At 52.6% G+C, this 25,710-nt stretch overlaps 12 protein-coding genes across 12 annotated transcripts; 8 read left to right on the top strand and 4 right to left on the bottom strand.

Moving 5' to 3' along the window:
• Positions 1–350: 350 nt before the first annotated feature.
• Z520_04933 (uncharacterized protein) lies at positions 351–1,508 on the top strand (the record flags this gene model as incomplete). The annotated part of the gene is made up of 2 exons (XM_016775437.1): positions 351–366; positions 430–1,508. The coding sequence occupies 2 exons, from the start codon at positions 351–353 to the stop codon at positions 1,506–1,508; spliced, it is 1,095 nt and encodes a 364-aa protein (XP_016633480.1).
• Positions 1,509–2,165: 657 nt separating this feature from the next.
• Positions 2,166–2,444, bottom strand: Z520_04932 (uncharacterized protein; the record flags this gene model as incomplete). The annotated part of the gene is made up of 1 exon (XM_016775436.1): positions 2,166–2,444. The coding sequence occupies one exon, from the start codon at positions 2,442–2,444 to the stop codon at positions 2,166–2,168; it is 279 nt and encodes a 92-aa protein (XP_016633479.1).
• A 412-nt stretch (positions 2,445–2,856) lies between these two features.
• Z520_04931 (uncharacterized protein) lies at positions 2,857–4,809 on the bottom strand (the record flags this gene model as incomplete). Its single annotated transcript, XM_016775435.1, has 7 exons — positions 2,857–3,016; positions 3,096–3,178; positions 3,245–3,925; positions 3,984–4,091; positions 4,172–4,359; positions 4,421–4,565; positions 4,630–4,809. 7 exons carry the CDS (start codon positions 4,807–4,809, stop codon positions 2,857–2,859), a joined length of 1,545 nt encoding a protein of 514 aa, XP_016633478.1.
• An 894-nt stretch (positions 4,810–5,703) lies between these two features.
• Z520_04930 (uncharacterized protein) lies at positions 5,704–7,530 on the top strand (the record flags this gene model as incomplete). Its single annotated transcript, XM_016775434.1, has 2 exons — positions 5,704–7,036; positions 7,106–7,530. 2 exons carry the CDS (start codon positions 5,704–5,706, stop codon positions 7,528–7,530), a joined length of 1,758 nt encoding a protein of 585 aa, XP_016633477.1.
• Positions 7,531–8,142: 612 nt separating this feature from the next.
• Positions 8,143–8,726, top strand: Z520_04929 (uncharacterized protein; the record flags this gene model as incomplete). Its single annotated transcript, XM_016775433.1, has 2 exons — positions 8,143–8,292; positions 8,316–8,726. The coding sequence occupies 2 exons, from the start codon at positions 8,143–8,145 to the stop codon at positions 8,724–8,726; spliced, it is 561 nt and encodes a 186-aa protein (XP_016633476.1).
• Positions 8,727–8,950: 224 nt separating this feature from the next.
• On the bottom strand, positions 8,951–10,288 carry Z520_04928 (uncharacterized protein; the record flags this gene model as incomplete). Its single annotated transcript, XM_016775432.1, has 3 exons — positions 8,951–9,730; positions 9,814–10,128; positions 10,196–10,288. 3 exons carry the CDS (start codon positions 10,286–10,288, stop codon positions 8,951–8,953), a joined length of 1,188 nt encoding a protein of 395 aa, XP_016633475.1.
• A 455-nt stretch (positions 10,289–10,743) lies between these two features.
• Positions 10,744–11,661, top strand: Z520_04927 (uncharacterized protein; the record flags this gene model as incomplete). The annotated part of the gene is made up of 1 exon (XM_016775431.1): positions 10,744–11,661. One exon carries the CDS (start codon positions 10,744–10,746, stop codon positions 11,659–11,661), a length of 918 nt encoding a protein of 305 aa, XP_016633474.1.
• Positions 11,662–13,023: 1,362 nt separating this feature from the next.
• On the top strand, positions 13,024–14,772 carry Z520_04926 (uncharacterized protein; the record flags this gene model as incomplete). The annotated part of the gene is made up of 1 exon (XM_016775430.1): positions 13,024–14,772. The coding sequence occupies one exon, from the start codon at positions 13,024–13,026 to the stop codon at positions 14,770–14,772; it is 1,749 nt and encodes a 582-aa protein (XP_016633473.1).
• Positions 14,773–15,601: 829 nt separating this feature from the next.
• Z520_04925 (uncharacterized protein) lies at positions 15,602–16,838 on the top strand (the record flags this gene model as incomplete). Its single annotated transcript, XM_016775429.1, has 3 exons — positions 15,602–16,118; positions 16,231–16,594; positions 16,661–16,838. 3 exons carry the CDS (start codon positions 15,602–15,604, stop codon positions 16,836–16,838), a joined length of 1,059 nt encoding a protein of 352 aa, XP_016633472.1.
• Positions 16,839–17,257: 419 nt separating this feature from the next.
• On the bottom strand, positions 17,258–20,623 carry Z520_04924 (uncharacterized protein; the record flags this gene model as incomplete). The annotated part of the gene is made up of 1 exon (XM_016775428.1): positions 17,258–20,623. The coding sequence occupies one exon, from the start codon at positions 20,621–20,623 to the stop codon at positions 17,258–17,260; it is 3,366 nt and encodes a 1,121-aa protein (XP_016633471.1).
• Positions 20,624–22,863: 2,240 nt separating this feature from the next.
• On the top strand, positions 22,864–23,566 carry Z520_04923 (uncharacterized protein; the record flags this gene model as incomplete). Its single annotated transcript, XM_016775427.1, has 3 exons — positions 22,864–23,032; positions 23,092–23,388; positions 23,445–23,566. 3 exons carry the CDS (start codon positions 22,864–22,866, stop codon positions 23,564–23,566), a joined length of 588 nt encoding a protein of 195 aa, XP_016633470.1.
• A 736-nt stretch (positions 23,567–24,302) lies between these two features.
• Z520_04922 (uncharacterized protein) lies at positions 24,303–25,574 on the top strand (the record flags this gene model as incomplete). The annotated part of the gene is made up of 1 exon (XM_016775426.1): positions 24,303–25,574. One exon carries the CDS (start codon positions 24,303–24,305, stop codon positions 25,572–25,574), a length of 1,272 nt encoding a protein of 423 aa, XP_016633469.1.
• Positions 25,575–25,710: the final 136 nt, after the last annotated feature.

The raw sequence follows: 25,710 nt of genomic DNA, 5'->3' as shown, positions 1-25,710 counted from the left end.
AAATAATTGATTGCTACACCTGCCAATTGTCACTTCAAATGCCATCCCGTCCATGTCCATCTTCGGCACTCATTCAGCTATACAATCTCCCTTGTGTCAATATCTTTTCGGCTTACTCTTAAAGTCCATACTCAACCAGTTGACTGATGATCACATCTACTTCGTCTTGCCTCTCTCACCTAACTTGGATTCGTCTCATCCCTCTCACGCGACTGTTGAACTGTTCGCCTTCTCCGCATATCATCTTCAGTACGGGGCATTTGAATGACATCTTCGATTTGACATTGCACCAACCCTTTTCGGTACTGTTGTATTAGAGAGGCAACTACGCCTCGGGCGCAGTTGGCGCCATGTCGGACTCCGTGGGTATGTCTCGACTCCATCTCTGATATCCTAACGGCACCCTGTCAGAGTCTTACTTCGATGCAGACCGCGTCTTTGTCCATGCTCTAGCCACAGTTCGCCGACTGCCTCGAACCGGCTCCTCACGACCGCCTCCCTCCGCCCGCTTACGTCTCTATGGCCTCTACAAACAGTCCATGGAGGGCGATGTCGAATCTATCCTCCCGCGTCCGACCCTGCCCTCCGTATCTCCAGACCCCAACAATTCAAAGTCAAACAACGTCCACCGCTATGCATCTCGAGACCTACGAGTACGAGAAGCCGAGGCGGAAATTGAGAAATGGGACGCATGGCATGCTTGTGCCGGCATGTCCCGCACCGAAGCGAAACGACGGTACATTAGTACGCTAATAGAGACCATGAAGGAGTATGCCTCTGGCACGCAGGAGTCCCGTGAGCTCGTGTCGGAACTGGAATTTGTCTGGAATCAGATCAAAAGTCAAAGTGGGAGCTCAGAGGGCGAGGATGCAGAGTCGCCCACGAGACGGCTGGAGCGGGCCGGCCTGAGGCAAACAACGAGCTTTGGAAGCCTACCTCCCGGTCAAAGTACACGAGGGGAAGGCCAAAGCCTGAGCAGATTAAACTCAGACACCAATCAGTTGCGAGTCCTGTCACCGGTATCACAACGAGGTAGCGATGAGATTGTTGAGAGTGAAGAGGTGGACCCAGTAACCCATGCGGTTCTCGATCCTCTGTCTTCACGACGAACCCCTTCTGATCCGGACTGGCGAAGTCGCATTGATTCTCACCTAAAGCATCTTTCGACCGAGGTTGCTGCACTGCGAGAGCAACTATCCGCAAACCACTTACTATCCTCTTCCTCTTTCTCCCCCGAGCTGACCTCTAGGCGGAGAAGGATATTCTATCGAATATCAACGTGGCTTAAATGGTTGGCCTGGGCACTCGTGCGGCAGATTTTGGTCGATGCCAGTCTGGTGTTTCTCTTCGTCATATGGGCGAGATGGAAGGGGTACAAAGACCGCGGGGTCGAAGACTGGGTCAGGCGGCGCTGGAAGGATGTTACAATAGTGCTTACTGATATGAATGGGTGGTTGAGGGGCTTGGTTTCGGCGGTACGGATCCCCGGGGTGCAGAACGTCTCCTGAGCTGTATCCAGTGCGATGCAAAGCAGCGTTCTGACTGCTTTCTGCCAGGAACGTCTTCAAAGTCTCGGGGCCTTCTTCCTCGCTCGCTACAAGGCCGAAATCGCTGACCAATTCGGTGCGGGGGCTGTGCTGAGGAATGAGACCTGAGCACAGAAAGCACGAAGCCGGGCTCCAGACAATGCTCGCCGACCGACAATTCGACCCGCGTCTGGAGATTCTGACTGTTGGAATTGCAGCTACAGATGCACGTGGAAGCTTCCCAAACGTTGACAAGGGCATTGCAGACGTATTCAGCGCAGCTTTTTTGGTCAACTGCAATCCCTCCATCGGATGAGATCGACGACTTTTGACGACCCTTGGATACACATGTGCAGGGACGAACTAACATGGAGCAATTAGTGCTCAAGAGACTTACGACCCGATAACGGAGATATGGGCTTTTGACATGAACGACGATCATGCCACATGTTTTGGCAATCTACTTTTGGGGAAACGATACTAGAAATTAGAGCTATGGGCAGGAAAAAAAGGGCCGGTGCTCGAACAATGAATCAGACCAAGAATATTGCGAGCTCATTTCATCTATCGATTCTGCTTTCGTTGGGCACTCAGCCGTCCCCATTCTCCCACCTACCTACTTGATATGTACTGTAGGTATTATACCCCAAGCTTCAACCCGCCTTTAACCCGCCTCTCCATGACGCGGTGCGGATCGTACAAAGCCCTGACCATCCGCGCCTTCTCCATCATTGAGCCGCCGGTGCTGCTTTCCTCCCTCTTCTTGTTCTTCCTGTCCCTGTTCTGCAGAAGAGCCCACACTTCCTGCCCGGCGCCGACGTAGTTGATGTACCAGAAGGGGTGGAGTAAGCCGTCCCCTTCTCCTTCTCCTGTATCACCCGTTTCGAGTGTTTCTTCTCTGCTGCGTGAAGAATGCATGTGGCGCGCAAGGCCCTCGGCCCCCTCGAGGATGTGACTTATTAGGGTGATGGAAGCGGTGTCGTTGTGCGAGTGGAGGTGCTGGGCTTCGAGGGAGAGGACTTCGGGAGTGGGGTTTGGTTAGTTTGAAGGGAAGGGATTGATTACGAAAAAGCAAGGCATGTACGCATCAAAGCCTCCTCCTCGTCCTCCAACCCCATGAAGTTCCTCGCCCCCTTGTCAGAGGCGCAGTGCAGATGCGGGAGTGTAAGTGGTTGCATCAGCATGCCTGTCCGGAAGAAGGGATTACTTCTTAAATCGTCGATGTCGCTGGACCAGACTTGCGCGTGAGAATACCTCATTGCTCTAAGAACCCCTCTGCTTGGAAAAGTTCATGCCTCCCCGAGCGGTCAATGGATAATCTCCTGTCTCGTCAGAGCTCATTGTGAAATGTTGGGGGCGACTGCGATGGGAGACTTCTTAGTCGTGGACCGTAAACGCTCAGCAAGAGAATCGGAAGTAATAGAACAGCATTGATCAGCGCAAACGTAAGCCACGCGTATTGTATTCCCACTTTGGCGCCGAAGGGGAGGCTGCAAGACAGAAACACACCGTTAGTCTCAACACAGACTAGGAGAAATATGTTCTCTGGGAGTTCATGGGACAACATACGCATAGAAGGAGATCAGACACGAGAAAGACTGTCGGAAGACATTTAGCAACGTCGAGATCTCGGCGCTCTGGGGTTTATAACACTAGACAGAGTCTTGTTAGAACACGGCACTGGCGTTTCAATACACACAAGGCACGGTAAAACTTACGTCTGTAGTGTACGCATACAGCACCGTGGTTGCTATCTGCAACCCCAGACCAGCGATGCCCATTCCAAAGGCAGCACCGACCCAACTGACGGTCTTGCTGTGGGACAGACAAACGCCTTCGATGATGATACCAACCGGGATCAAAAGCGCCCCCCAAATGGCATTCAGCCGTGCTTCCGGCAGTCTTTCACCGTTATGCTTCTGAGCATATCGATTTGACATCCAGTCCGTCACCCAGCCGGCATTGAACTCGCCGATCAAACAGCCAACAAGGAGTGGAATGCTGAGTAGTAAGCCCGTCTGTGCGATGTCGAAATGGTAGAGTTGGGCAAAGAGCTTCGCGCCAGTCAGGGCGAAGAGCACAGTGCCATAGCCAAAGCATGTCATGTAGTAGACGGACGGGAGGATCACAGCTATGTACCTCAGCATCTCGAATGGCCGTGTAAAGTCACGTAGCCGCAGCCGGCGATAAACCACTCTGGTGCGTTTGAATAGCAGGAGCTCGATGTAGGTGAGCTCCTTGGATGGCTCTAGGAAAGAGTCATCCATCCTGGGATAAAGGGTTTCAGGCAGAAGAAATATTGTCAGGACAAAGGTGCCGAGTTGGATATAGCCGGGAATAAAAAAACATGCTTGCCAGCCCAAGGACTGGGCGATGAATCCTCCAAGAAGAGGAGCCACCTAAGATCATGAGCAAGTCAGAATACAACTCAAAGAAACGGAAGACGATGGTCCTTACGTGTGGTCCGTTGGTCAAGAAGAATGTATATATACCCATGTAGAGACCGCGCTCGTGCTGGAAGTATAGATCGCAGATTGTTGCGGCGCCGATGGCGACGGTTGAGCCCTGCTTTGCATTTAGAATCCCACATATGTTTCAGGGAAACAAATACTTGAGAAGCTAAGGCGAATTGTTGACGGACTTACACCCGCTAAACCGTTAAATGCCCGCGTGACCATTATACCTGACCATGTGTGACAATATCCCGCAGCGATGTTGGTAATGGCTGCTACTAAATTCCCCAGCAAGTACACTGGGCGGCGACCATAGATATTCGCGAAGGGCACGACAGCTAGGGGTCCAATACCGCCGAAGACAATATATACGGTCAACTCTGTTCGATGGTCAGTAAAAGGGGATGATCACAAAACGCTGGGGTGAAGGACTGTGCTCACCGTAGGACGCTTCCACGACACTGAGACCGAAGGTCTTGCTCATTGGCACAAATGCCGGATTCGCGACCGCAGAGCCCATTGGACCCAACATTGCGAGCCAACTGATTTGCAATGTGACGAGCAACTTGGGAGTGGGTGACCAGTTCTGTCCAAGTCAGTCTCGGCCTGGACATATGCCGAAATTCGAGGTTGGCTATGGACCAGCACACCAAAGGATCATCTTTGCGGTTCGTTGGTTGCGGTACAAGAGGCAGGCCAGCCTTGTCATGTCGAAGAGGTTGCTTTTCCGAGGAATCCAGATTGACTGAGTCGATACTGCGCTTCTCTGGACGCTTTGCAACTGCAGAAATGAGTTCATGTTGGGATACTTCAGTCTTTTCAGCTGCCATATTGGTATTGAGCTGCAAAGCGGCAGGTCATGATGAAGGATTGCTGGCTACTGGGCAAGGCCATGGTTCTATATAATCTGACGGCTAGCATCTCATAGCAATTGCCCGTGGTAATGTCGCCTATCGGTGCGAAATCATTGGGACTGCAGAAAGGGTTGCTTCCATCGGCGGGTCGTTGGGATTTGGTATAATGGATTTGTGGTGGAGCGGCTTTCGGGGAGTTAACAGGAGTCAACAAATCAACCACAGAGCGGCCCTGTCAGCTCGAGAAGCCAATGATCGCCTACAACCCCATGGGAGGTTGTTGTCGGCCCGTGGCCTGGAGTGGAAGCCGGGGAGAAAAGGCGGGTTCAGGAAATTATCGCTTATCCAGCTGGAGATGCCAAGAGCATAGTTGTGAAGAATTGCATTTTACTCCTCCAGGTGGACCTTATCCCCAGCTCTAAAAGGGTTCCTTCTTCCTCCCCGTTGTAATCTCTTTCAATGCGGAGATACGGCATTTCAGCATGTAGTAGCGACTTCGCTGTCGAAGTGCATCTATTATTCCCTGATGTCGTCCGAGGCAGGACCCAAACAAGATGCCAGAGTTGCGGAGAGACGACGCCGCAACCGAGTCGCGGTCTCGTGCTTTAGCTGCAGGTCTTTGAAAACTAAATGTGATGGGAGGAGACCAACCTGCTCGACCTGCGAACATAATGGACGAAGCTGTGTGTACATGCAGCGAGGCATCTCTGGTGGTTCAAGTAATACGGTGGTCGTCGAGCAAGAGTAAGCACTGAGAACGTCGCAGCCGAAGAATCAGACTGATGCGGTCCCAATTGGAGGTACCTGAAAGCGCTCGAGCAACGACTTGAAGCTCTGGAAAGCAGATCCAGGCTAGAGTCGGCTCACAGCATGCCGACTGCGCGCAATGAGCCAACCACATTGCTCCCACCTTCAAGTTACAGAAATGAACGAGGTACCAGGGCCCGGCGTCCTTCATTCCTCAGCGCTGCGCCGGCTGCGTCCTCTGGCAGCCACCCACCAACCGTAGTGGCTGACGCGGACGTGTCTATGGGCGGAGTCTCATTCACTCAGCTAATACTGAACGCCCTTCATGGTCATGAAAGCATCAAGGCCTACTCAAGGACCATCGATAACGATGTCCGGGAGCAGGAGGCCCGTCTCACACAGGAAGATTTGTACACCCTACCGGCAAATGCGGGTGAGCTGCTCGGCCAGTTCTTCACGCTTCGCCACCCGCTGTCGCCCGTCTTCCATGCACCTAGCATTCGACCGCTCTTTGACGCGGCCCTCCACTGTCCACCGGAACAGCGTTCTCATCACAAGTCCATATTCGTCCTTCTGAACATGATCTTCGCCATATGCACTTCACACTGGGTTATCGATCCCCAAGGCAACCCTCGAGCTGCACGAAGACACTATGACATCGCCATCTCACTTATACAGCCTGATCTGCTTCGAGATTGGAGGCTGGAACACGTCCAAGCTCTCTTGATCGGCGCAAGATATCTCCAGGGCTCAAGCTGTGCCAATGAATGCTGGAACATCCTTGGCCTGGCTATCCGAATCGCATATGGCCTCGGCCTCCATAAAGACCCACCAGACACGGACCCTCACCCACTAAGAGAGACGAAGAGAAGAGTGTGGTACGCGGCCTACACTTTGGACGTGCTTCTAAGCATGATTTATGATCGCCCATCCATGATCCGTTCGGATGAATGCTCTGTCGGTCTGCCAGCTGATTTGGACGACGAATATATTCAGAGTGCTCCGATGCCGAGACCCCCTTCGTCCATGTCATTTTCTATTGAGGTCATCAAACTATACCGGATCATCGAAGCCTTCAAGTCAAAGCTGAATAGCGGCGTTGATAGTGGCAGGAAGGTCGTAGAGTTGGTCATGCCACTCGATGAACAACACCGGAAATGGTATCGGTCCCTACCCTCTCACCTGATCCTCGACTACAAGGCGCCCAAGGAACAACCTTGGATTCTAGCCTTGCGTGGGAATATGGTCAAGATCCTGATCCACAGGCAATCTCTCATGGTGTCCTTACGCGGTCTTTCGGGAGAACAGGACGTGGAAAATTCGGTCGTCACTCATGCTTTGCAATCTAGCCGCGATATCTGCATAAACGCCGCGATGGAAAGCATCGACATGGTTGCATTGAGGCATGAACATACCAAAAATACAATGGGGTTAAATTGGTTCAACATCTACTACTGTGAGTGAAAAAACACATGCTCCCTTTTCCTAAGACAGCTTGCAAAGTCTGACTCGAACCGACACCCAGTGTTCAATGCTGTCATCGTTCTAGTCTCCCACGTTATCGAACCAGCACACAACAACGACCGAGCAGCTCTCACCAAAGTCGACACGGCCCTGCGTATGATCCAAGCCATGTCGCATGACCACGCTTTCGCCCAGCGCGCATACACGTTCCTCCAGCAGCTTCTCGGCTACATGCATCCTAGCGTGACAGCAGCAGCCCAGCGGAACCAGAACCAAGATGAGACTTCTTTCTCAAGCCGTCCTCCCCTGCACACTGAACAAACTGCTGGGCAGTTGCCCACTGACCTGCAGCACAACGGGGCCGACTCGATTCCAAGCCTGCACACGCTGTACGGATTCACGCAGGACCTGACCGACAACCTGGTGAATTACCTGGAGAACTTGGATAATTCCGGGTTCGCTGACGAACCGTGGGTCTTCCAGTGATCCAAAATATCCACAAAACGGGGGTCCAGGAACATTTACGTGACCGAGCGACTTCCACTCCGGCCGAAGAGAGAGATCCTCGCTGTGGCTCCGACCCACAAAACAAAGGGAGGAATATGTGCCTGCTTCATCATATGTTCAGTGGGTGGGCATACAGCCAGATGTGAAAACCCCCGACCTCTCTTCTGTGAATGCCTTCCACAGTGATCTGGCCGAAAAGCGAAGGTCACTGGGCTGGTACTTTGTGTATGTGCTTCGATTATGGGTAACTCGGCTACACAAAATGGTTTAAAAGATGGGGGTAAGGGCTTTGACTTCGGCTGCAGCCCTCATTTGGCTTCTGTAGCGTATATGTGTTTGAAATTCATTTATCGAGACCTCTCCCAAGCGGACAAACAACTAGAGACTTTCGAGTTGCTTTTCTCGATTCCCCATGGTCTCCGAGACCCTACTTTCGTTACGGACTCTGTTGTTCCAGAATGAATGGCAGTACTCGATCAATCAGCGACTTGTCCTCCCACGTTCACTGGCCTCGTCAATCATTGTACATCCACTCGTCGAAGTTTGTGCACAAGAACATCAGGCCTGAGACCACGATCGTGTTCCGCCGTGATGAGTCCTCACTGGCAGCCCGCTTTCTTGGTGGGGTTTGAGAAATCCCGTCCATTTGACGGGCACACCTTCCGACAAGGAGACGTGTGCTGGGAGAAGAACCTCTACCGTCATCCCCTACGACAGGGTCTCCTACCCGAGGACGACTATGTGATGCAGCATGAAATCTACAGCCTCGGGGTCATGCTGCTAGAAATCGGACTGTGGACACATCCCTGGTACAGCAAAGCGGCAGCGATGACGACGGCGTGTGCGTTCCTGGCGCTATGCTCGACATAAGCCCATTCCAGGCAGAGCGCAACGAGCGCAAGAAGGCGACCCTAGTGAAGCGCACTCTCATTGATCTGGCGTCGAGTCGATTGGCGAGCTGGATGGGCCACAAGTTCACGGGCATTGTCCCCGCCTGTTTGACTTGTCTGGATAGAACAGACAAGGCATTCGGCCATCCAGACGAATTTCTGGACGAAGACGGCATCGTGGTGGGAGTTCGGTACTTTGAAAAGGTAGAGCCAACCACTAAGGGCTCTTACGATCCAATTCTAGCTTTGGCTAACACGACTTTAGGTTGTGTTGGGCCTGCATGAGATTTCAGTATAAGGCCTACGTACCCTCGCTGCCAACAAGCGATTTCGATTTATCCTTCTTCCCATGTTCCGAGTATCCGTGAAGAAAGAGCCTCGACCCTTTGAAGAACGTTAAAAGACTGAGGATGCTACCATTTCCTGGCAGAGCTTTTAGGCTGTTCGGTACTTATGATTATGTGTCGTTCCCGAAAGAAGCTGGTTTCAAAGCTTCTATCCCCTCTGGATTACGTGAGGGTCCTTATTTCACCCCAAGGTATCAGTGCCTGGATGATGCCATTGTCCTTGTGATGTCGCTGCAGGTAGGTGCAAATAGCTGGGAGCTCAAATCTGGCGCGCTGGTCAATCCACCAAGCCTTTTCGCGGGCTCGAGTGTACCACAGGCACAACAAAAGAAGTGCGACCGGGTCTTTTTCCTGCAGGCAGGTTGCAAACGCGCCATGCATGTGGCTGGAGACCATTAAGATCCTGCGTTGCGAAGTCTCGCCTCGCGGAAGCTTCAAAAGCCGAGAGAGATCATGCGCGACAGCGAAGTAAGGGTTGTTGTCTTGTGTTGACCATTCATCAAGGCCACACAATTGCGCTAATTCGACCGGTACGCCGCTGGCGCCTCTAGCGGTCGGGAGTTGATGCATAGACGACAAGGCCTCGGACATCGCGCAGAACACACTGTTGGGCCGCGAAGGGTTTGCCAGACGCCGCAAGGCTGACTTCCCGGTTCCTAGCCGTAGCCACTCCAGGTCGGATGAGTCGGCTGCTGAGAGAGGCCATGCCTGCTCATGAGAACGAATGTGGATTGATGAAAACGTGAGAATGGCGAGGCTTCCCGCTGTGGCCCACAGAAGATCCTTATATTCTTCCTTGATGGATTGACTCAACCACTTGTTGAACAAAATTGTGCATTGAGACCAGTGGTAATATTCCCGTAAGCAGCGACCGTGTGTTGCGCCAAGGTAGCGATTATGAGCGGCTGCTACAGCCAATGTACCGTGAATTAGGAACGGACACTGTAGACTATGCGTTAGTAAGGTTTCAGGGTTCGCTTGAATAAGTCCAAAGCGGATGGTATCTCGGGCCTGGCATGACCCACGGTGAAGGAGGCCTTCAACATATGCTTCTCGTATATATCGACCATGGCCGAGCCACCAAGCGAGTGTAGAGTCCGATGACGAAATCGGATGAAAAGTTCTTGATCCTGCACATCTAACATGTAAAATGTTGATCCATCGTCAGCCCATATGGCGTTGCTAATAGTTGACCGCGGCGGCGGCAACGCAGATCGCTTTGCTATATCCTGCTCTCCTCGTCCTTCTAGGAGCGGCTGGAGATCAGGGACCCGGAGACTGAAGTTGCATAAGACCCCATACGTACGACACCTCACGCAATGTGGCCTGGTCTCGTCGCACTACAAAACAAAGGTTTTCTTCAGTTGGCCTGGCCGCAATTTGTTACTGCTAGTGTCTTGGACTTACCTTCAACTTCCTCAGTTTGCAATTGCGACAGCCGAATCGCGACTTACGCTTGCGCCAGCTCTTCTGTTCGGTCATGCGTGCATCTGAAGTCATGATCAATTCGCATGAAGAGTGGTCCTAGGGCAACAAATTGGCCCAGCTGAGGAGCTTTGCTAGGGTCTATCTTTGGTGAAGTCGCACCTATCTCCGTTTCCTGGAGGTGGGCCTATAATACTGTGTCCGTAATCTCCGGGGAGTTGGTCCTAGCCTAATCAATAACCGATCCACAACCACACTTTACTTCAGTTCGGGTCCAACCTCTGATGATTGGCTGACTTGACTCCATTCACCATGTCTGGATCACATTTCAGCAGACATGCTCGTCACAAACACGGTTGGCCTCTGTGTTGTGTGATAGCGACGGAATACATAAAGGTCCAGCAAGGTATCTCGCGAGCAATGGCCAAAAACCAAACCGTGTCATTTCGACCTTACCCAAGACTCTGACCTTGAGCGAGAATCCATTGTTGTCTGGTTTTCCGCTGGTTCTTACAGTTCCAGGTCTCACCATGCGCATTTTTGTAACTGGCGCGACTGGCTTCGTCGGTGCAGCCGTTGTCAAAGAACTGATTTCCGGCGGACATCAAGTCCTCGGCCTAGCTCGCAGCGACAAAGGAGTCGCGCAGTTGAAGAGCCAAGGTGCTGAGGCGCTGCATGGCACCATCACGGACCTAGAAGTCCTGAAGAAGGGCGCCTCTGACTGTGATGCAGTCATCCACCTAGCCTTCGTGCACGGGAGTGCAGACTTCGTGGGCTCCTGCGCTACAGACCGAGCAGCCATCACGGCAATGGGCTCTATCCTAGCGATGGCCGAGGGCCCCCGTGCCCTGATCATCACTTCAGGCACCATGCTGCTTAAGAGCGGGAAGCTGGGTGACGAGGACGACGCCGTGGACATGACCAAACCTATGGCCGCCGCCCGGGGGCCCTCGGAAGCCGTGTGCCTCGAATTCGCCAAGCAGGGCGTACGCAGCATTGTCGTGCGCCTCCCACCTGTGACGCACGGCCCTGGGTATTCGGGATTGTTGGGCTCGTTCGTCAACATTGCTCTGCAGAAAGGTGTGTCGGCATACGTCGGCGAAGGCCAAAACCACTGGAACGCCTGCCACCGCGACGACGCGGCTAAACTCTACCGAATGGCCCTGGAGAAGGCCAAGCCTGCATCCATCTTCCATGCCGTGGCTGAGGAGGGTGTGCCGTTGAAGGACATCGCAACTGAGGTTGGAAAGCACCTGAATATCCCCGTTATCAGCATCGCACCGGAGAATGCAGAGTCTCATTTCGGCTGGTTTAAATTTGGAGTCATGGGCGACGGCATCGCATCGAGTGTGAAAACAAGGGAGCAGTTGGGGTGGACACCCACGCACCCGACAGTGATTGAGGATGTTCCAATTGTCGTCGACATTATGAAAACTCAGGCAGCCTGATGTGTACGCCAGGTTCAGTAAGCTGTTAGAATGAGCCGCGAGCATGTGGACTTTGAAACCCTCTCCTAATATCAGCGAGTACCTACACAGCTCCAAGTATGGCATTTGTCAAGATGCTTGGCGGCACCGCAGAGCCTCCCTAGGTAGAGACTTAAAGAGGAGACTGAGTACAAGCGATGAAGCGACGAGACAACCTCAGCTGTTGCGGGGTCTGAGCAGGTGTCGGTGAGGCTGTGGATCAACTCTCGAGCCTCATGGAGGATTCGGGCAGACCGCGGTTTCGCCTTGACGCCACAGTCCACGGTACTCATGGTATCCTTTCAACCACTAAATATCAAAACTCGAGTATCCTGCTGTAATTGAAAGATGCACCAGACATACAATTGTTTCAGCTGCGTCGTGGAGTTCACGACAACTCATGTCCCGTGCAAGCACCTTTGGGATTTCCTACACCTCGGATGATCACCCTCAGCCGCATCTGGGCAGTTTTCAGCCTGATTGCAAGTTCTGCAGAATGCGCTCGCCTCGTTCGTTTTTGCATTCCCGGTCGTGGCTCGAATGGAGAATTGTCCTTGTCTATATCGGCCAGGCTGCAAGTTAGCTATGATGTTTAGCTCTGATGGTTTGGCTTCTTTTTGTTACCGAAATCGTTCCCTTCTTGGAGGCTCCTAGTATTGTCCTTATCATGTTGAATTCTCGAGACGTACCGCTGGCAGCGTCATGGACCGTGCCGACGCTAGGGCAAGAGCTGCCGATGCCCGAGTTAATTTTTTACGTAAAGTTCGCCGGCCTTCGCTTCGTATCTCAAGGTCCAGGCTGCATTGGAACGCCGGAGAACCGGATTCCAGACTCATGGGCACACCAAGCTAGTGCACTACCCGACATGCGCGAAGCGATGATTTGGTCAATTACCGTTGAGCTGAAGCAAGCCTCTTTCCACCCTGGTCTCTGCGACTGCATACTTGCACTCGCTCTTTCTACTTACTCTCGTTGATGGTGGCCGAAGTCCGCAATGTGCCTACTACCGAGTAGACTCAAGTGGACCATACAGCCAAGTTATCCGTTCCTTTAGCTACACTCAGCTCGGCAGCAGTCGGAAGGCAAGTTGACGCGCCGTGAGCGCACCTCGTTGCCCATACACGGGACGATAGCGTTGTCACTACTGCAACTAGTCGGCAGCCCCAGTTATCCAAAGGTAGACCCCAACCTAAGGGGGCCAAGTGGCCCAGCCTTACTCGATGGTGTGGGAGGCCTGGCTTTGATAAGGATGGCGTCGCCCACCTCGCTGTTGTCGGCGGCTCCCAGTGTCCTGTTTCAGCCTTACTGTCTTCCCGTCGACTTTGGTCGAAATCTCAGCGTACAATGGTTGCCTGGGTGGTAGTCACGACAAGATGGACACTCGCCGAAGTCCAGGCTGTAATCGCCGTCATCATTACTCTTGTCTGTTTCCTGGCATCGTCCACAGTATCTCGACTATTCTGGCAGACCAGCGCGGTGAGGCTGAGCAACAATCGAAATGTCCCGGTTTCGTCCCTGGTTACCTCCACGAGTCCATCGGAAGTTTGGGATGTCCTTCGCTTGTTTAAATTCCGACTTTTCTCCTCTAGACACCGCGGGTTAGCAATTCAGGGCATGCTGGTCGTCCTTCTGAATGTGTGCGGTATTCTGGCCGGAGTAATCGCAAAGGTTTCTACTCGGACAGGGTCTATCACTCCGCATCGGACGACTCAAGGCGACATGGCCACGAGGTCAATGTCGGATGAGATTGATAACTCAGTCAGATGGCAGAAGATTATGGATTCACTTGATCAAGCACAGTTTCCAAGAGATCAATTGCTCGACTTCCTTCCTGACCTCAATTCGGACTGGGTCTACAAGGCTGAAGATTGGAACTCAACTTTCGCCGTTCAATGTCACACCACTCCCCAGACTCTGATCAGCCTGGAAGCAGTTGGAAACTATACCTACAGCTTCACCGGCCTCAGTGCGTTGTACGAAGTCCCAGGTCTTTGGTCCCTTTTCTCTGACGAATGGATACGGGACGCTTATATGTATGACACCAAAGTTTACGGGCAATGGACGACCACGACGAGTACCACCTTTTGGGACTACGGAGTTATCTGGATAACGTCGACTGTTCAACCTTCAAACACCAGCAACGACATGACCGACATGTCAGTAGCTCTGATAGCAGTCTGTTTCCGGCACTCGCCCTATCCATCAGATCCTGACGTGGGGTCCTTCGGCATTGGACCGCTCGAACAATCTTTCTTCACCAAAGTCGAGTGTGACATCACGAGAAAGAGACCGGACGAATTTTCCTACTTTGAAGCGTACCCAAACGTCTTCTACAACAACAGCCATCTAAGCGCCATGCTGCATTCGCAATTCTGGCCGAATCTCTTCCGCCCAACCAGCGACGGCAACACTCAAATTAACGCCCCCTCTGGTGAAGAGATGTTCCGATTGTACCAGGCTTACACCATCAGCAAAGACACGTTTTATCCTCATCCCGTAACGCGCGAGATCAGCACCCGAGTCCGCACCGTTGAAGTCTCCATTGCCTTCCTCATCGTCGCTGCTGCTGTAATATCGTCACTGCTAGTCGGTTTTATCAGGATCCTGTTGCTGTGGAAGCGGCACCACCACATCATCAAGGACGTCCCTGAGTCAAAGATTGACTGGATGATCCAATCACTTCAGGGGTCGAATGTCAAACGCTCATCTGTATCCTCTTCTCCGGGGCTCACGATGCCGGCGGCAGCGACCGGCAACGGATACCTCCCGCTCTCCTCTTCAATGGGCCGCGATTTGGACAAGCTCGACGTCCTCGAAGGCGCCGTCTTCAACGTCGCCGATGGCGTCTGTACCAACCCAAGAAGCGCCAATTCGGATAAGGGTCTGTTCTCGCCCACGACCCTGCCCGTTACTCCTAGAAGATTTGGCAGCGTCAATGGCAGCCCGTCATTGAGCCGCCACGCAAGCGCGGATCCTAGTTCTGGTCAGTATTCCGAATTAGCGACTCTTCTGCCTACGACCTCGAATCTTTGGGTCAGGGCCCATCGCAGTCGCGACTCAGACTCGACCCTGGTCTCTCATTGGGAAACTTGATCTTCAGTCTGGTATTGATCGGGATGCGTGGGCCCCAAAAGCCTATCCAGGGTTGGGAGAAACGCCATGCTCGTCCGAGTCACTTGGGGTTTATGCTCTTTTGTATCGCTTTTGATGGAAGCAGGTTGCACTGCGATGCCGTGTAGTATATTACGCAAAATGCCTTTCGGTAAGGGGGGAAATAACCTAGTAATGACCCAATTCCTCGTCCTGCCATTTCTTCGTTCGCATAGCGGAGCACTTCAGCTCCATAGAAACAGCTTTCTGCGAGAAATCAGGAGGCATCTGCTGATTATAACCCACCGCTCTTTCGGTTCAGATGTTTTCTCCAGCACATAAAGGAGAATCGTATCTCCTTTCAAACCCTGTAACATCATGTCCCATCTGTCTTGGATTTCTAATCGCCTTGCGCGTAAAAGTTGTATTTGGGAGGGTTTCGGGTTGGTAAGCGACACACTCGACACAAGGTTTCCGACGGACAAGGACTGCGATCCGTATTCCCCAGTCGAACATGATTTGCGAACGTTGAAAACCCTTTTTCCCCACGAGCCCTGCGACAACAACAAAGTAAACGGACTTTCGCGCCATGTTGGTCATAGTCACTGTTGCTATGGGTCATTTCGATCGTGGGCCTTTTCATCAAATAGGGGGCCTAGCCTCTGCAGGGCTGTGAACCCGGTTGACGTTGTCGCTTGACGTGCTCGGGTGTTGTGATGACAAGACTACGTTTGTCTCCAGTACAAAGTCAAAGACTTATAGCCCATTTAGACTTAAGGGCTCATATTCGAGCTTTCTCAAAATAAAGTCGCCGGAAAAAGAGAAGGGAAACATGGCCACTGTCCCAATCACATCCCGCAACGCCTATCGCCGGACCGACGACTACACGCCGGGCAAACCGAGGGTGACGCTCGTGACAGAGCCGTTACAGCTGCCCCTGGCTGCGACGTCGGTATTGATCAGAGTCCACGCCGTGTCTCTCAATTACAGAGACGCCAACATCGCCAACGGCGGCAACCCCTGGCCAGTGACCCCGCATGGGATCCCGTGCAACGACGCCGCTGGGGAGATCATCGCCGTCGGCGAAGGGGTTCGGAGCCTCAAGGTCGGGGACCGGGTGGCGCCGATTATCGACACGGAGAATCTCACGGGTCGAGAGGCGACGCGCTCGTGGTTGGCGGCCGACGAGGACGGCGTGCTCGCGGACTACCTCGTGTTTGGCGAGGAGAAGCTCACCAAACTGCCGCAGCATCTGGACTGGGTCGAAGCATGCCTTATTCCCTGCGCGGGGGTGACTGCATGGACTGCGATCAAGGATGTGGGAGTTGGAAAAAGCATTTTGATCCAAGGTATGTTCTTACTACATACGCCCCCACTGCCAGCGAAGGCAAGGGTGCCCGCTATCATAGCGCGCAGAAAGAAAACCCAAAAAACTAAAACAAAGACCGCGGGGTTGATCAGGCACCGGCGGCGTCGCGATGGTCGCACTCAAACTCGCCCGAGCAGCCGGGCTCAAGGTGATTCTCAGCTCGTCAAGCGACGCCAAACTGGCGAGGATCAAGAAGCAGTTCTCAGACGACCGTCTTCCGCTTTTCACCGTCAACTACGCCCAAAACCCGCAGTGGCACGAAGAGGTCTTGAAGCTCACGGACGGCGCCGGTGTGGATTTAGTGGTGGAGATCGGAGGCACGCAGAGTTTGGTCAAGAGTATGAAATGTACTCGTCGCGGCGGGATCATCAGTCAAGTCGGCTATCTGAGCAAGCAGAACCTTGACGACCTCGCCGAGTTTCTGCCGCTTCTCATTGATCGGAGAATCATTCTGAGGTGAGAGAGCATTCTCTTCGTGAATCGCTACATAAAGCCCATTGCAGGCAACTAATTTCCCATCAGAGGCATCAATGGCGGATCGAAACTCGAGCAGGAAGATCTCTGTGCCGCCTTGTCTGCGACGCAAACAACATTCAAGGACATTATAGACAAGGTCTACGACTTTGCACAGGCCGACGAGGCAATCGAGGATATCTGGCAGGCTCGGCAGGTTGGGAAGCTCGTAATCCGGATACCTTGAGAGAGAGAAAAAACTGTACGATTTTCCAAGCCTGCGAGGTTGCGTTCGATACCTGTAGAAGTCCGACTTGAGTGCTTGTAGTCGATATTATTTTGGAGATTCAGCCCTCAGAGACGACCCTCGTGTATGGAAACCAATTTGAGCGAGGACATTGATTGACTCCTATTGACATTTGACTCGTAGGGGGATTTCCAACATTGTTCAATGCACTAACCTCATAGTAGCAACTAGACATCCGTTATCGTAGGTAGATATGTTCGGGCCGGTGGGTGTTGCTCCTTGCACAGCAGGAACCCGAATCTGGAGCGCGACCGCCGAGTCCAGCATTATGTGGGTGACCTATTATCCAGGCAACCAATCCAGTCGATATACAGCACCAAAAATACAACAAGATACCGTCACCTCGGAGGCCTCGAAAGTCATTCGTCGTCATCACTATCGAGCACCCTCCTTCCGCCTCTCCGACGCGCGTGGTTGGTGACCTTCTCTCTCGCCATTGGAGAGTTATACACCGTAGCGCCCTGGCCTTTCGTGTCCCGTGCGTGATTCTTGCTGGTCTTGGTAGAAACCAGGGCCTCTAGATCAGGCAGGTCATCGTCCATCGCATCGTAATCGATGCTTTGCTGAGAAATGTAGAAGCGTTTCTCGGCCCGGCTTGCCACCTCTTCGAGGACAGGGGATGAGCTCGGTGTTTTCCGTAGAGGGGAAAATAGATCGTCGTCGGTACCATCATCGAGCAGTGACCTCGCTTGTCGTCTGTGCTTCGGCGGGTCGGCAGCTCCGAGATCTTCTTCTCCGTCATCGATAAAGCTGTCATTGTCATCGTATTGGCCGACAGAGCTGCTCCCGACGGTGTCGTTCGTCACGTTGGATCGAGGGGTCGTTTGAGGTTTCTGCTTCTTCTTGGTAGTATTGGTCGCACGCATCGGTTCTTCCGCATCTGAAAACCCAGGCAAGGATCCGTCGCCCTCTGAAAACACCTCATATTGCAACGGACGACTCCAGCCCTGTCTCGGATCCCGCATGGCTTCGAAGGCTCTCACCAAAGTCTTAGTTGCCCGTGAATGTTTGACGGCATCTGTCTTTCCTAGCCGTCGTTGTTGATCTGGGTAAGCATCAAAGCGCACGAACTGGATATACTCGTCTTTGACCCCTGCGAGTCGCACATAGCGGTCTTCAAGTTCTCGCTCCTCCGGCTCGGACAGAAGGACATCCTTCAAATGAGGCAGTGCAGCCACGTCGCGGTCTTTTTTTGACTTCAGAGATTCTGATGCCCTCTCCTTTGTTGTGGCTTTCATCCTCTTGTTTCCATTGCCCAAGAATGTGAAGCCCGTCTCAACGCCGTCCGGCATGTGAAACTTCTTCGGTGGTTTTTTGGCATTCTTGGCTTTTCGCCGACTAGGCTCAACCGAACCAGGCTGCGTGTTCTCCGTGGGGACCTCTACCACACGCTTGTCGACCGCCGGTATGATTTCTTTCGGGACAATTCTGGCCGACAATTCTTCGTGGAAGTTGAATTCCCTGCCACTTGCAATCTTTTCTTGCATCTTTTGATAATTGTCCTCTGAATGGGCGAAATCAGATTCTTCCTTACCACGCATCATGAGCAAGACGATACTTCCCGCCCGTTTGCGCCCTGTCCGACCCATGCGTTGGAGCATCCTGATAGGCGATTTCGAGCAATCATAACACACGATCAAATCGACTTCACCAATATCAAGACCCTCTTCTCCGATTGATGTTGCGACAATTGTGTTGTATTTTCCAGCCTTGAACTGCTTGATAACATTCAGCTGTGTCTTTTGATCCATCCCTTCAGAGCCACCTTTTGTGCCTGACTGGCCAACGAACACATGCGCCCGGATCATAGGACCATGGCGATTGAGGACTCTCACAATTTCCTCTGCACTGTCTCGATAGTGCGTGAAGATCATAATTCTTGTGCCCGAAGAGCCAGTGCTGTGGCTCCCACTAACACTCTCACCGGCGTCCATGAAATGGTTGAGCACGACCGTCTTCAAGTATGATAATTTGGGATGCCCGACAAAATCTGGGTTGTTGATCCATGCCCTCAGCCGAATCATCAATTTCTTGAAGTTCTCGTCGTCCACAATTTGTTTCGCATACTTGCCGCCCCCGGAGGCTTCATCTGCGAATGCTTTCATCTTGTGGTAGAAAGGTCCGATGCCATGGTATTTCAATAGCTCGATGTTATGGGCTAGACTCATCAAAGTAGTAGATATCGCTTTCACCATGCCTTTCACAGAATGCTGAGCTCTTCTGCCTGCTTCTGACGACTGCCACCTTTCCCAGGCCTTTCTCAAACCGAACAGGGTAATCATTCGCGGGTCCTTCCCCCAAGAGGCGCCCTGGGAGTGCAGCTTATTCAGCAGCGGTTGCAACGTTGCTGAAAGCATCTCTAACGACATGGTTATCTCGTCCGAGTTTTCAAAAACCTGGGTCTCAACATTCCGCTTGTGGACGAAGTCGCGTATGTCCAAAGATTCCTCGGTCCTGATCTCGACTCTAGCGATCCCAAGGCCATCGATCACTTCTTGCACCTTTTCCACGTCTTTCCCGGGAGTTGCTGTAAGAGCCAGGACTCGAAAACTGGAGTTGTATCTTCTCAAGAATTTGACCACTTCGACGTACGCGTAACTTCCGGTTGCTTTGTGTGCTTCGTCCACCACAATCAACACGATCCTTTTTGGATCACAATAGCCGTGTTTCAGATCGTTGATCAAGGTCTGAGGTGTCATGAAGAAGACTCTTTTCTCTTGCCACTCCTCTGCTCTGATTGCGGGTGAGACCTCTCCAGTGAGCATCGTGGTGTGAGATCGCGGGATGCCAGCGATGTTGAAGCAGGCGTCAACTTGCTGTGAGACGAGGGGTTTTGTCGGCGCGACGAAGACAATCTGCGCACTTTTTGTCCAGCGATACCAATTCAACATGATTGTCGCGGCAATGAATGTCTTCCCCAGCCCAGTGGGTAGCGCGACCAGAATATTGCTGAAAAGACCCTTATGCACAATATTATATTGGTAGTCTCGGATTCGGCCAAGATTCGTGGGATATACCCACGTGGCCATGGCATCGCGATCTAACTCATGGTGAGAAGGGGCCTCATTTCGGTTGGCCAGCGGCCAGTTGTGTACCCTGGGCTGCGACTGCGTTTGCGTCGGGGGAAGCTGGGTGGTATGAAGCCCATGTAGAGTCGTCTGACGGAACGAGTTTGATTGCTGTAGAGGACGGCGAGGACCAGCATTGCCTTTGGGGCTACCTTGCATAGTCCCCGAGAATGTACTGCCATTGATTTGCGCCGGGTTGGCACATTCACCCAAGGCTTCCAAAAGTTCGAAATCGTCCTCGTCCACTTCGAACTCGTCACTGTGGGTAGGGGCCGGGGAATGTCGGCCCAGAGTATTAGTTTGACGGTTAACAGCAGCAGAAGAGGACGAGGGGCTCTTCCGAGGCTTCATCCATCTTGGCCCTCTGATTCTGGATGGACTGGAATGTTGTTGAGGCAATTGGGTGACGAAGGTATCCGGCGGACGGTCTGCATATTGAGGGATATAGATACGTTCTTCATACTTGGACTTTTTGTTTTCTTTTCCGGCCTCATCCTCGTTTGGCGGTAAATCGTATTCGTCGTGCTCCGTCGATGAAGTGTCGTTGGGTTCGGAGTCAAGGCGGCGACGCTTGCGAGCACGAGGGTTTAGGTCCTGTTGGGAAGTAGGCACTAGAACATCCGAGCTGACTTCGGCCTCATCGTCTAGAAAGTCCATCTCTTTGGCAACTCAGGCTATTGCCGAAGGCATGATATCTCTACGTAATGTCAAGAGATGCGAATGTGGATGGTGGAGAAAGTGAGTGGCGCGAACGACGCGCTAAGGTTTGTGACGCGAATGCACGTGATGCCAGACGCGCCTTGGTTACGCGACGTTTCTCGGCGTGGAGGTGCATCTTGAGATTATTTATTGAACTCACATACCGCCATTCATTGCATGCCCACTGATGGGATGTCCATTCGGACCCTACAGGATCATTCGTCAGCCTGTCGCTCAAACTCCTTTTCCACTTAATATTACTGCCAGCGTGCACGCAAAGATACACAATACGGTGTTGAGGCCAGGATCCTCCGTGCGAGGCAGGCTGCTGTTGTACTCCCCTGTATCCGCTGCCATGCGTCGTCGGGAGAGTACAACCGAGCACAGTGCACTGATCGTTATGGCCAGATCGATGCGGCAGGTACCTATACAAAATTCCGGATAGTACTATAAAGATCACGAAATGGTGTCATCTAGACTCTATCTTGACCTTCGAATCCGCTCTTTCAAAGCTGAGGGTCACCATCATAACGTCCATCCTAGAGATGTCGAACGGACCAGGTCAGACGAAAACGTCATTGTGGTTGGATGGAAGATATCGAAGAGACTCCCACTGCTCCTCTGGGAAATACCGGTATGTAGAGAAGTCGTTCGCCCAGGAACTGCAGAATCGAGTCCTTCTCCATCCTCGAGGGATGCCGTATCGCTCTGGGACATCAGTCAGCCTTTGCGACGTTGCTGCCCCTTGGCCTCGTTGTCTTGGGGATGCCGCGCTGGATAGAGAGACAGTGGCGATGTCGCTGTCGAGCCTGCCTTCGACTTCGACACTGACCGGCTTCATACCCCGAGAACGAGTCAGTGGACCTTTTAGCAGTCACACTTTGCATTAGTACCCATTGATCAACCCGAGGCGAAATTCCTCGTGATCGACAGCCCTGTGGCTAAAATTCGCCGTCATATCTGCCAGTTCTTCTCCGCAGAAGGCCCTTCTGCCACGCCGGATATCATGGTCCGCACCGAGCACAAAGTCTAAGCGCTTGTAGATCTCTTCCCGGGACCAGAAGTTGTTGTCGTCGTTCTTACCATGTTAAGTCAGGATACTTGGCCGCGAACGCTTTGACAACGCGATGCACACCCTCTACCAAAACCCGCATCCGGCGCATCTGGTTTTGCCGTTCGCGCCAATAATGCAGCCTTGTTGTCACATTTTTTGCTCGCTACGAGTTGTACGTGATGTGATGCCTGTGGATTCAAGAGCCATCACAGATTCAGAGGGCCGGCGCCTGGGGAAATGGAATGGGCAGCCGAAGTTCGACAGAACACGAGGGCAATTTCCGACAATCGATGGTGGTCTGTGTTCGTACTTTGGGGGAAATTTGGCCCACAATGATGACAGCATGAAAATCCCCGATTGCGATCAACGGGCACTGGAAACTCTGCCTCTCTTTCTTCCGGCGACGATGACCCAGCCAGTGAACCACACATGCGCATACCTCCGCCTTGTGTGCTTGTTCGAATTGTCGAGGCCAGAAACGACCCCCAAACTCGGCGACGCCTGAGGCATGCATCATTCGCCACAAACAAACAATGCGGACAATGGCCGGGCCGCAACTCATTTGTCTCACTGGCCTGCGCAGCTCGGCGAATCAGCCGTCACGGTCGGATCGGCCCACGAAAATCAGCCCAAGAATTCTAACGTCCGATAGGGAAGCCTAGCCTCAATTTCAGCTCCGTTGAAGCGGATCCCAGGAAGCCCCTTCCGAGGCGTTGTCCAGTGTCCACTGTGCACCGACAAAAGCTCGCTTCACGCTAGCCGAAACAACTGTGCCTTGGATAGGCCTTGCAAAATGAGGAAATCCTGGGGAGATTTGACTCGTGGATCGCTTGGACGCTGGGCCCGTTTGGGGGTGGAAACTGGGAGGGCCAGTGCCAGAAGTATTTTACTCCCTGTCGCACCCAAATCTGGCTGACCTGATCTGTTTTCTTGAGGCCACTGGTTGCTTGTATCCTCCTGTGCTGGCACTTTTGCGCCGCGACATTCGTTTCTACGCTCGTTCTCACGTTCTCTACTGAGTCTGGTTCGCTTTCGCTTCTCTTGACCTCGCACTTTATACCGGCGACTTCAGCCCTTTTCTGTGTTTCTTTGCAACATCAGACATTCCCTGTGTTATTCTCCCGCGAGAGAACTCGGTATCAAAATGCGCTTCTTCACTACCTTCACTACCTTTGGGCTGATCGCCTTCGTTGCTGCTCAAAATGCAACTACAACTGCTGAGTCGACCAAATCCGCCGTTGCCTCCTCGACTGGCGCTTCTTCTGCCGCTCCCACCGCATCCCTGAGTCCGCAAGTCAGGTGTTTGCAGTCCTGTAAGTCAGACCACAAGGGAGCACATCGCAGATGGAGACTGATGTAGTTGATTGAATAGGTGGTTCTGCGGACGTTTGCTGCCAGGCAAAATGTGTCGGTGTCCCATGCCCGTCTCAGCTCCAAGCAAATGCGACCACACAATGTGCTGCGCAATGCCCACAAGGCAATGGCACGGCCAGCGAGACTCAACAATACGCATCCTGCCAAGCGTCTTGCATCAGCTCTTACTTCCTGACCGCATCCTCTACCGCTGCTCCCAGTGCCAGCCAAACGGACAGCAGCTCCTCTGCCACGGGCACTTTTGCTTTTGGACAAAGCAGCGCCACCACCACTGAGAGTTCGGCATCCACAACCGGTGGGTTTCGCAAACAAACTGCGGATTTGTTGACTTACTGACGACATTTGTAGCAGGCAGTTCTTCATCTGGATCAGCTTCGGCCACAGGGTCATCTGGCAATGGCGCCGATAGCCTCCATGCTGGTAGCGTGGGACTCGGATTTCTGGCTCTTGTCATGGCTGGCTTGGCTCTGTAGACCTGGCAGAGTAAGGGATGGCTTCACTTCTGACATGCTCGTAGCTTTTTTGGCGCCTGATTCAAATTTCTGAACGACGTTCTGACACGATACTTACTGGGGACTTCACATTGGATGGTAGTAGCTTAGTTGTCTCCCTTTGGAGGCAACCAAAATCTTCTGAGAACATGACTTGATCGATCATTCAAATTCATATCTGTGCCAGAATCATTTCAACAGCCCACTGTGCTCGACGGCCTGTCCTTGATGGAGCTGCATTAGCTTCGAGGGAGTCAGAACCTCCGCATAGGGCCTTGGAATTGCAGTTGTTGTAGACACCGAAATGACGAACGACTTCTATTACTCAAGGGCATAATTCAGTTGTCGTGTGCTTTGTACTCGGGGGGTACCTACCCGTCAATGCCGCACCGACCGCAACAGGCTTGGCAATGAAGCTGCGGATGTCAGAGCTTTCCGAACTCTTTTCTCGGCTGTGATCATTTGCGCAGTTCTGATCTAATGTCGTCAGAGTGGCTCCCGAGCTTGCAACATGTTTTTTTCTTTCGCCGCACGAGGTAGGACCTAGAGAAGTTTTTGAACTCCGTCTCCCATACTGCGAAGTCGATCGCGTGAACCATATGACCCGCATCTAGCATCGGATGCTGCGCTGCCGATTGTGACCCTGCCATACCGATGTTGAGAGCACCTCGTTGCGGTTCGAGAAAGAGACGGACGCAAGGATCTAGATACAAGAGCAATGACAGCTACAAAGAGGCCAATCCTGGGTTCACATCATCCTGACTTGGGGTCGTCAATCCCCTCGTCTCGGGCCGACAATGACTTCCTGCGGCGTATCGAAGCTCTGGTGGGCAGGTCAGTTACCGCCATCAGAGCTTCTAAGTTCAGAAGACTAATAATGGTGGTCGCCTTTCTCACAACCTGTTCGATCATTCTGTGGGTTAAGGTCATAGCTCCCATCATCCAGGAAGGGAGATCTGCTTGGTCTGCCCTCAAGTCAAGTTCAGTGGTTGCAGACACCGTGAACGAAGCCAGCCATCCCAAATTTCCGGATATGGTTTTCGTCAAGACACTAGATCCTGCATTGCTTCCACAGTCTTCCACCGGTGATGCTAGCTCCCGCTCCAGGAAGACGAGGTTGATATTTGTGGGCGATATCCATGGTTGCAGGATGGAGCTGGAGGCCCTGCTGAAGAAAGTACAATTTCATTCTTCGACGGATCATTTGATTTCCGTTGGAGATATTGTTTCCAAAGGACCGGATTCGCTCGGGGTGATTGACCTGCTGCGTCGTTGTAACGCTTCGTGTGTGCGCGGGAACCACGATGACCGTCTTCTGTTGACCGCGCTGCAACTTCGATCAAAAGCGTCCGGGACAGGCGCGGATAACTATGCAGGAATGGATTCAACTGACGAGTCTGCCGAAGCGACTGATCCTGTGCAGCAGTTGGCGAAGTCGCTCAAAGCGGAGCACCTGGAATACCTACAATCCTGCCCGGTGATTCTTCGTCTAGGGTCATTGGAAGCTTTCAACGGTGATGCGGTGGTGGTGCACGGTGGGCTCATTCCGGGTCTAGCTCTGGGATCCCAAGACCCTGTGTCGGCCATGAACATGCGGATTGTTGACCTTGCTACACGTATACCTTCTAAGAAGCACAAGCAAAAAGGAAGTGTTGCTTGGTACAGGTTATGGAACAGATACCAACAGCTACTGCCCGTGCGCCAGCGCTTTGACAACTTGAAGGGTGATAAAGGTCGAGAATATGAAAAACCTGTGACTGTCGTTTACGGTCACGATGCCAAAAAAGGCTTGCAAATCCACAAATACACCAAAGGACTCGACAGCGGCTGTGTCAATGGAGGTAAACTCACGGCTTTGGTCGTCGAGGGTAACGGAAAGCAAAAGCTTTTTCAAGTCGACGGCAAGAACTATCGGGACGGAGCATCGCTTCCAGTTGATGTTCTTCGAGATGGCGCGCCACCATACCCTGCAGCCGAAAAGGCAGGTTGAAGCTCAGAGACAGGGTAGCGCATAGTGTGCTCTTGAACCGTTGGTGTTACCAATGGAGGTTCGCCGGCTGCGGCTGCGCCCTGCAGCGAAGCAGGTCCCGATCGCCAAATGAATACGTGGGCAGGGTAGTACACCT

This window comes from Fonsecaea multimorphosa (assembly GCF_000836435.1).
Source record: "Fonsecaea multimorphosa CBS 102226 unplaced genomic scaffold supercont1.8, whole genome shotgun sequence".
Classification (NCBI taxonomy): domain Eukaryota; kingdom Fungi; phylum Ascomycota; class Eurotiomycetes; order Chaetothyriales; family Herpotrichiellaceae; genus Fonsecaea; species Fonsecaea multimorphosa.
This window is presented reverse-complemented; position numbering and strand designations above follow the sequence as displayed.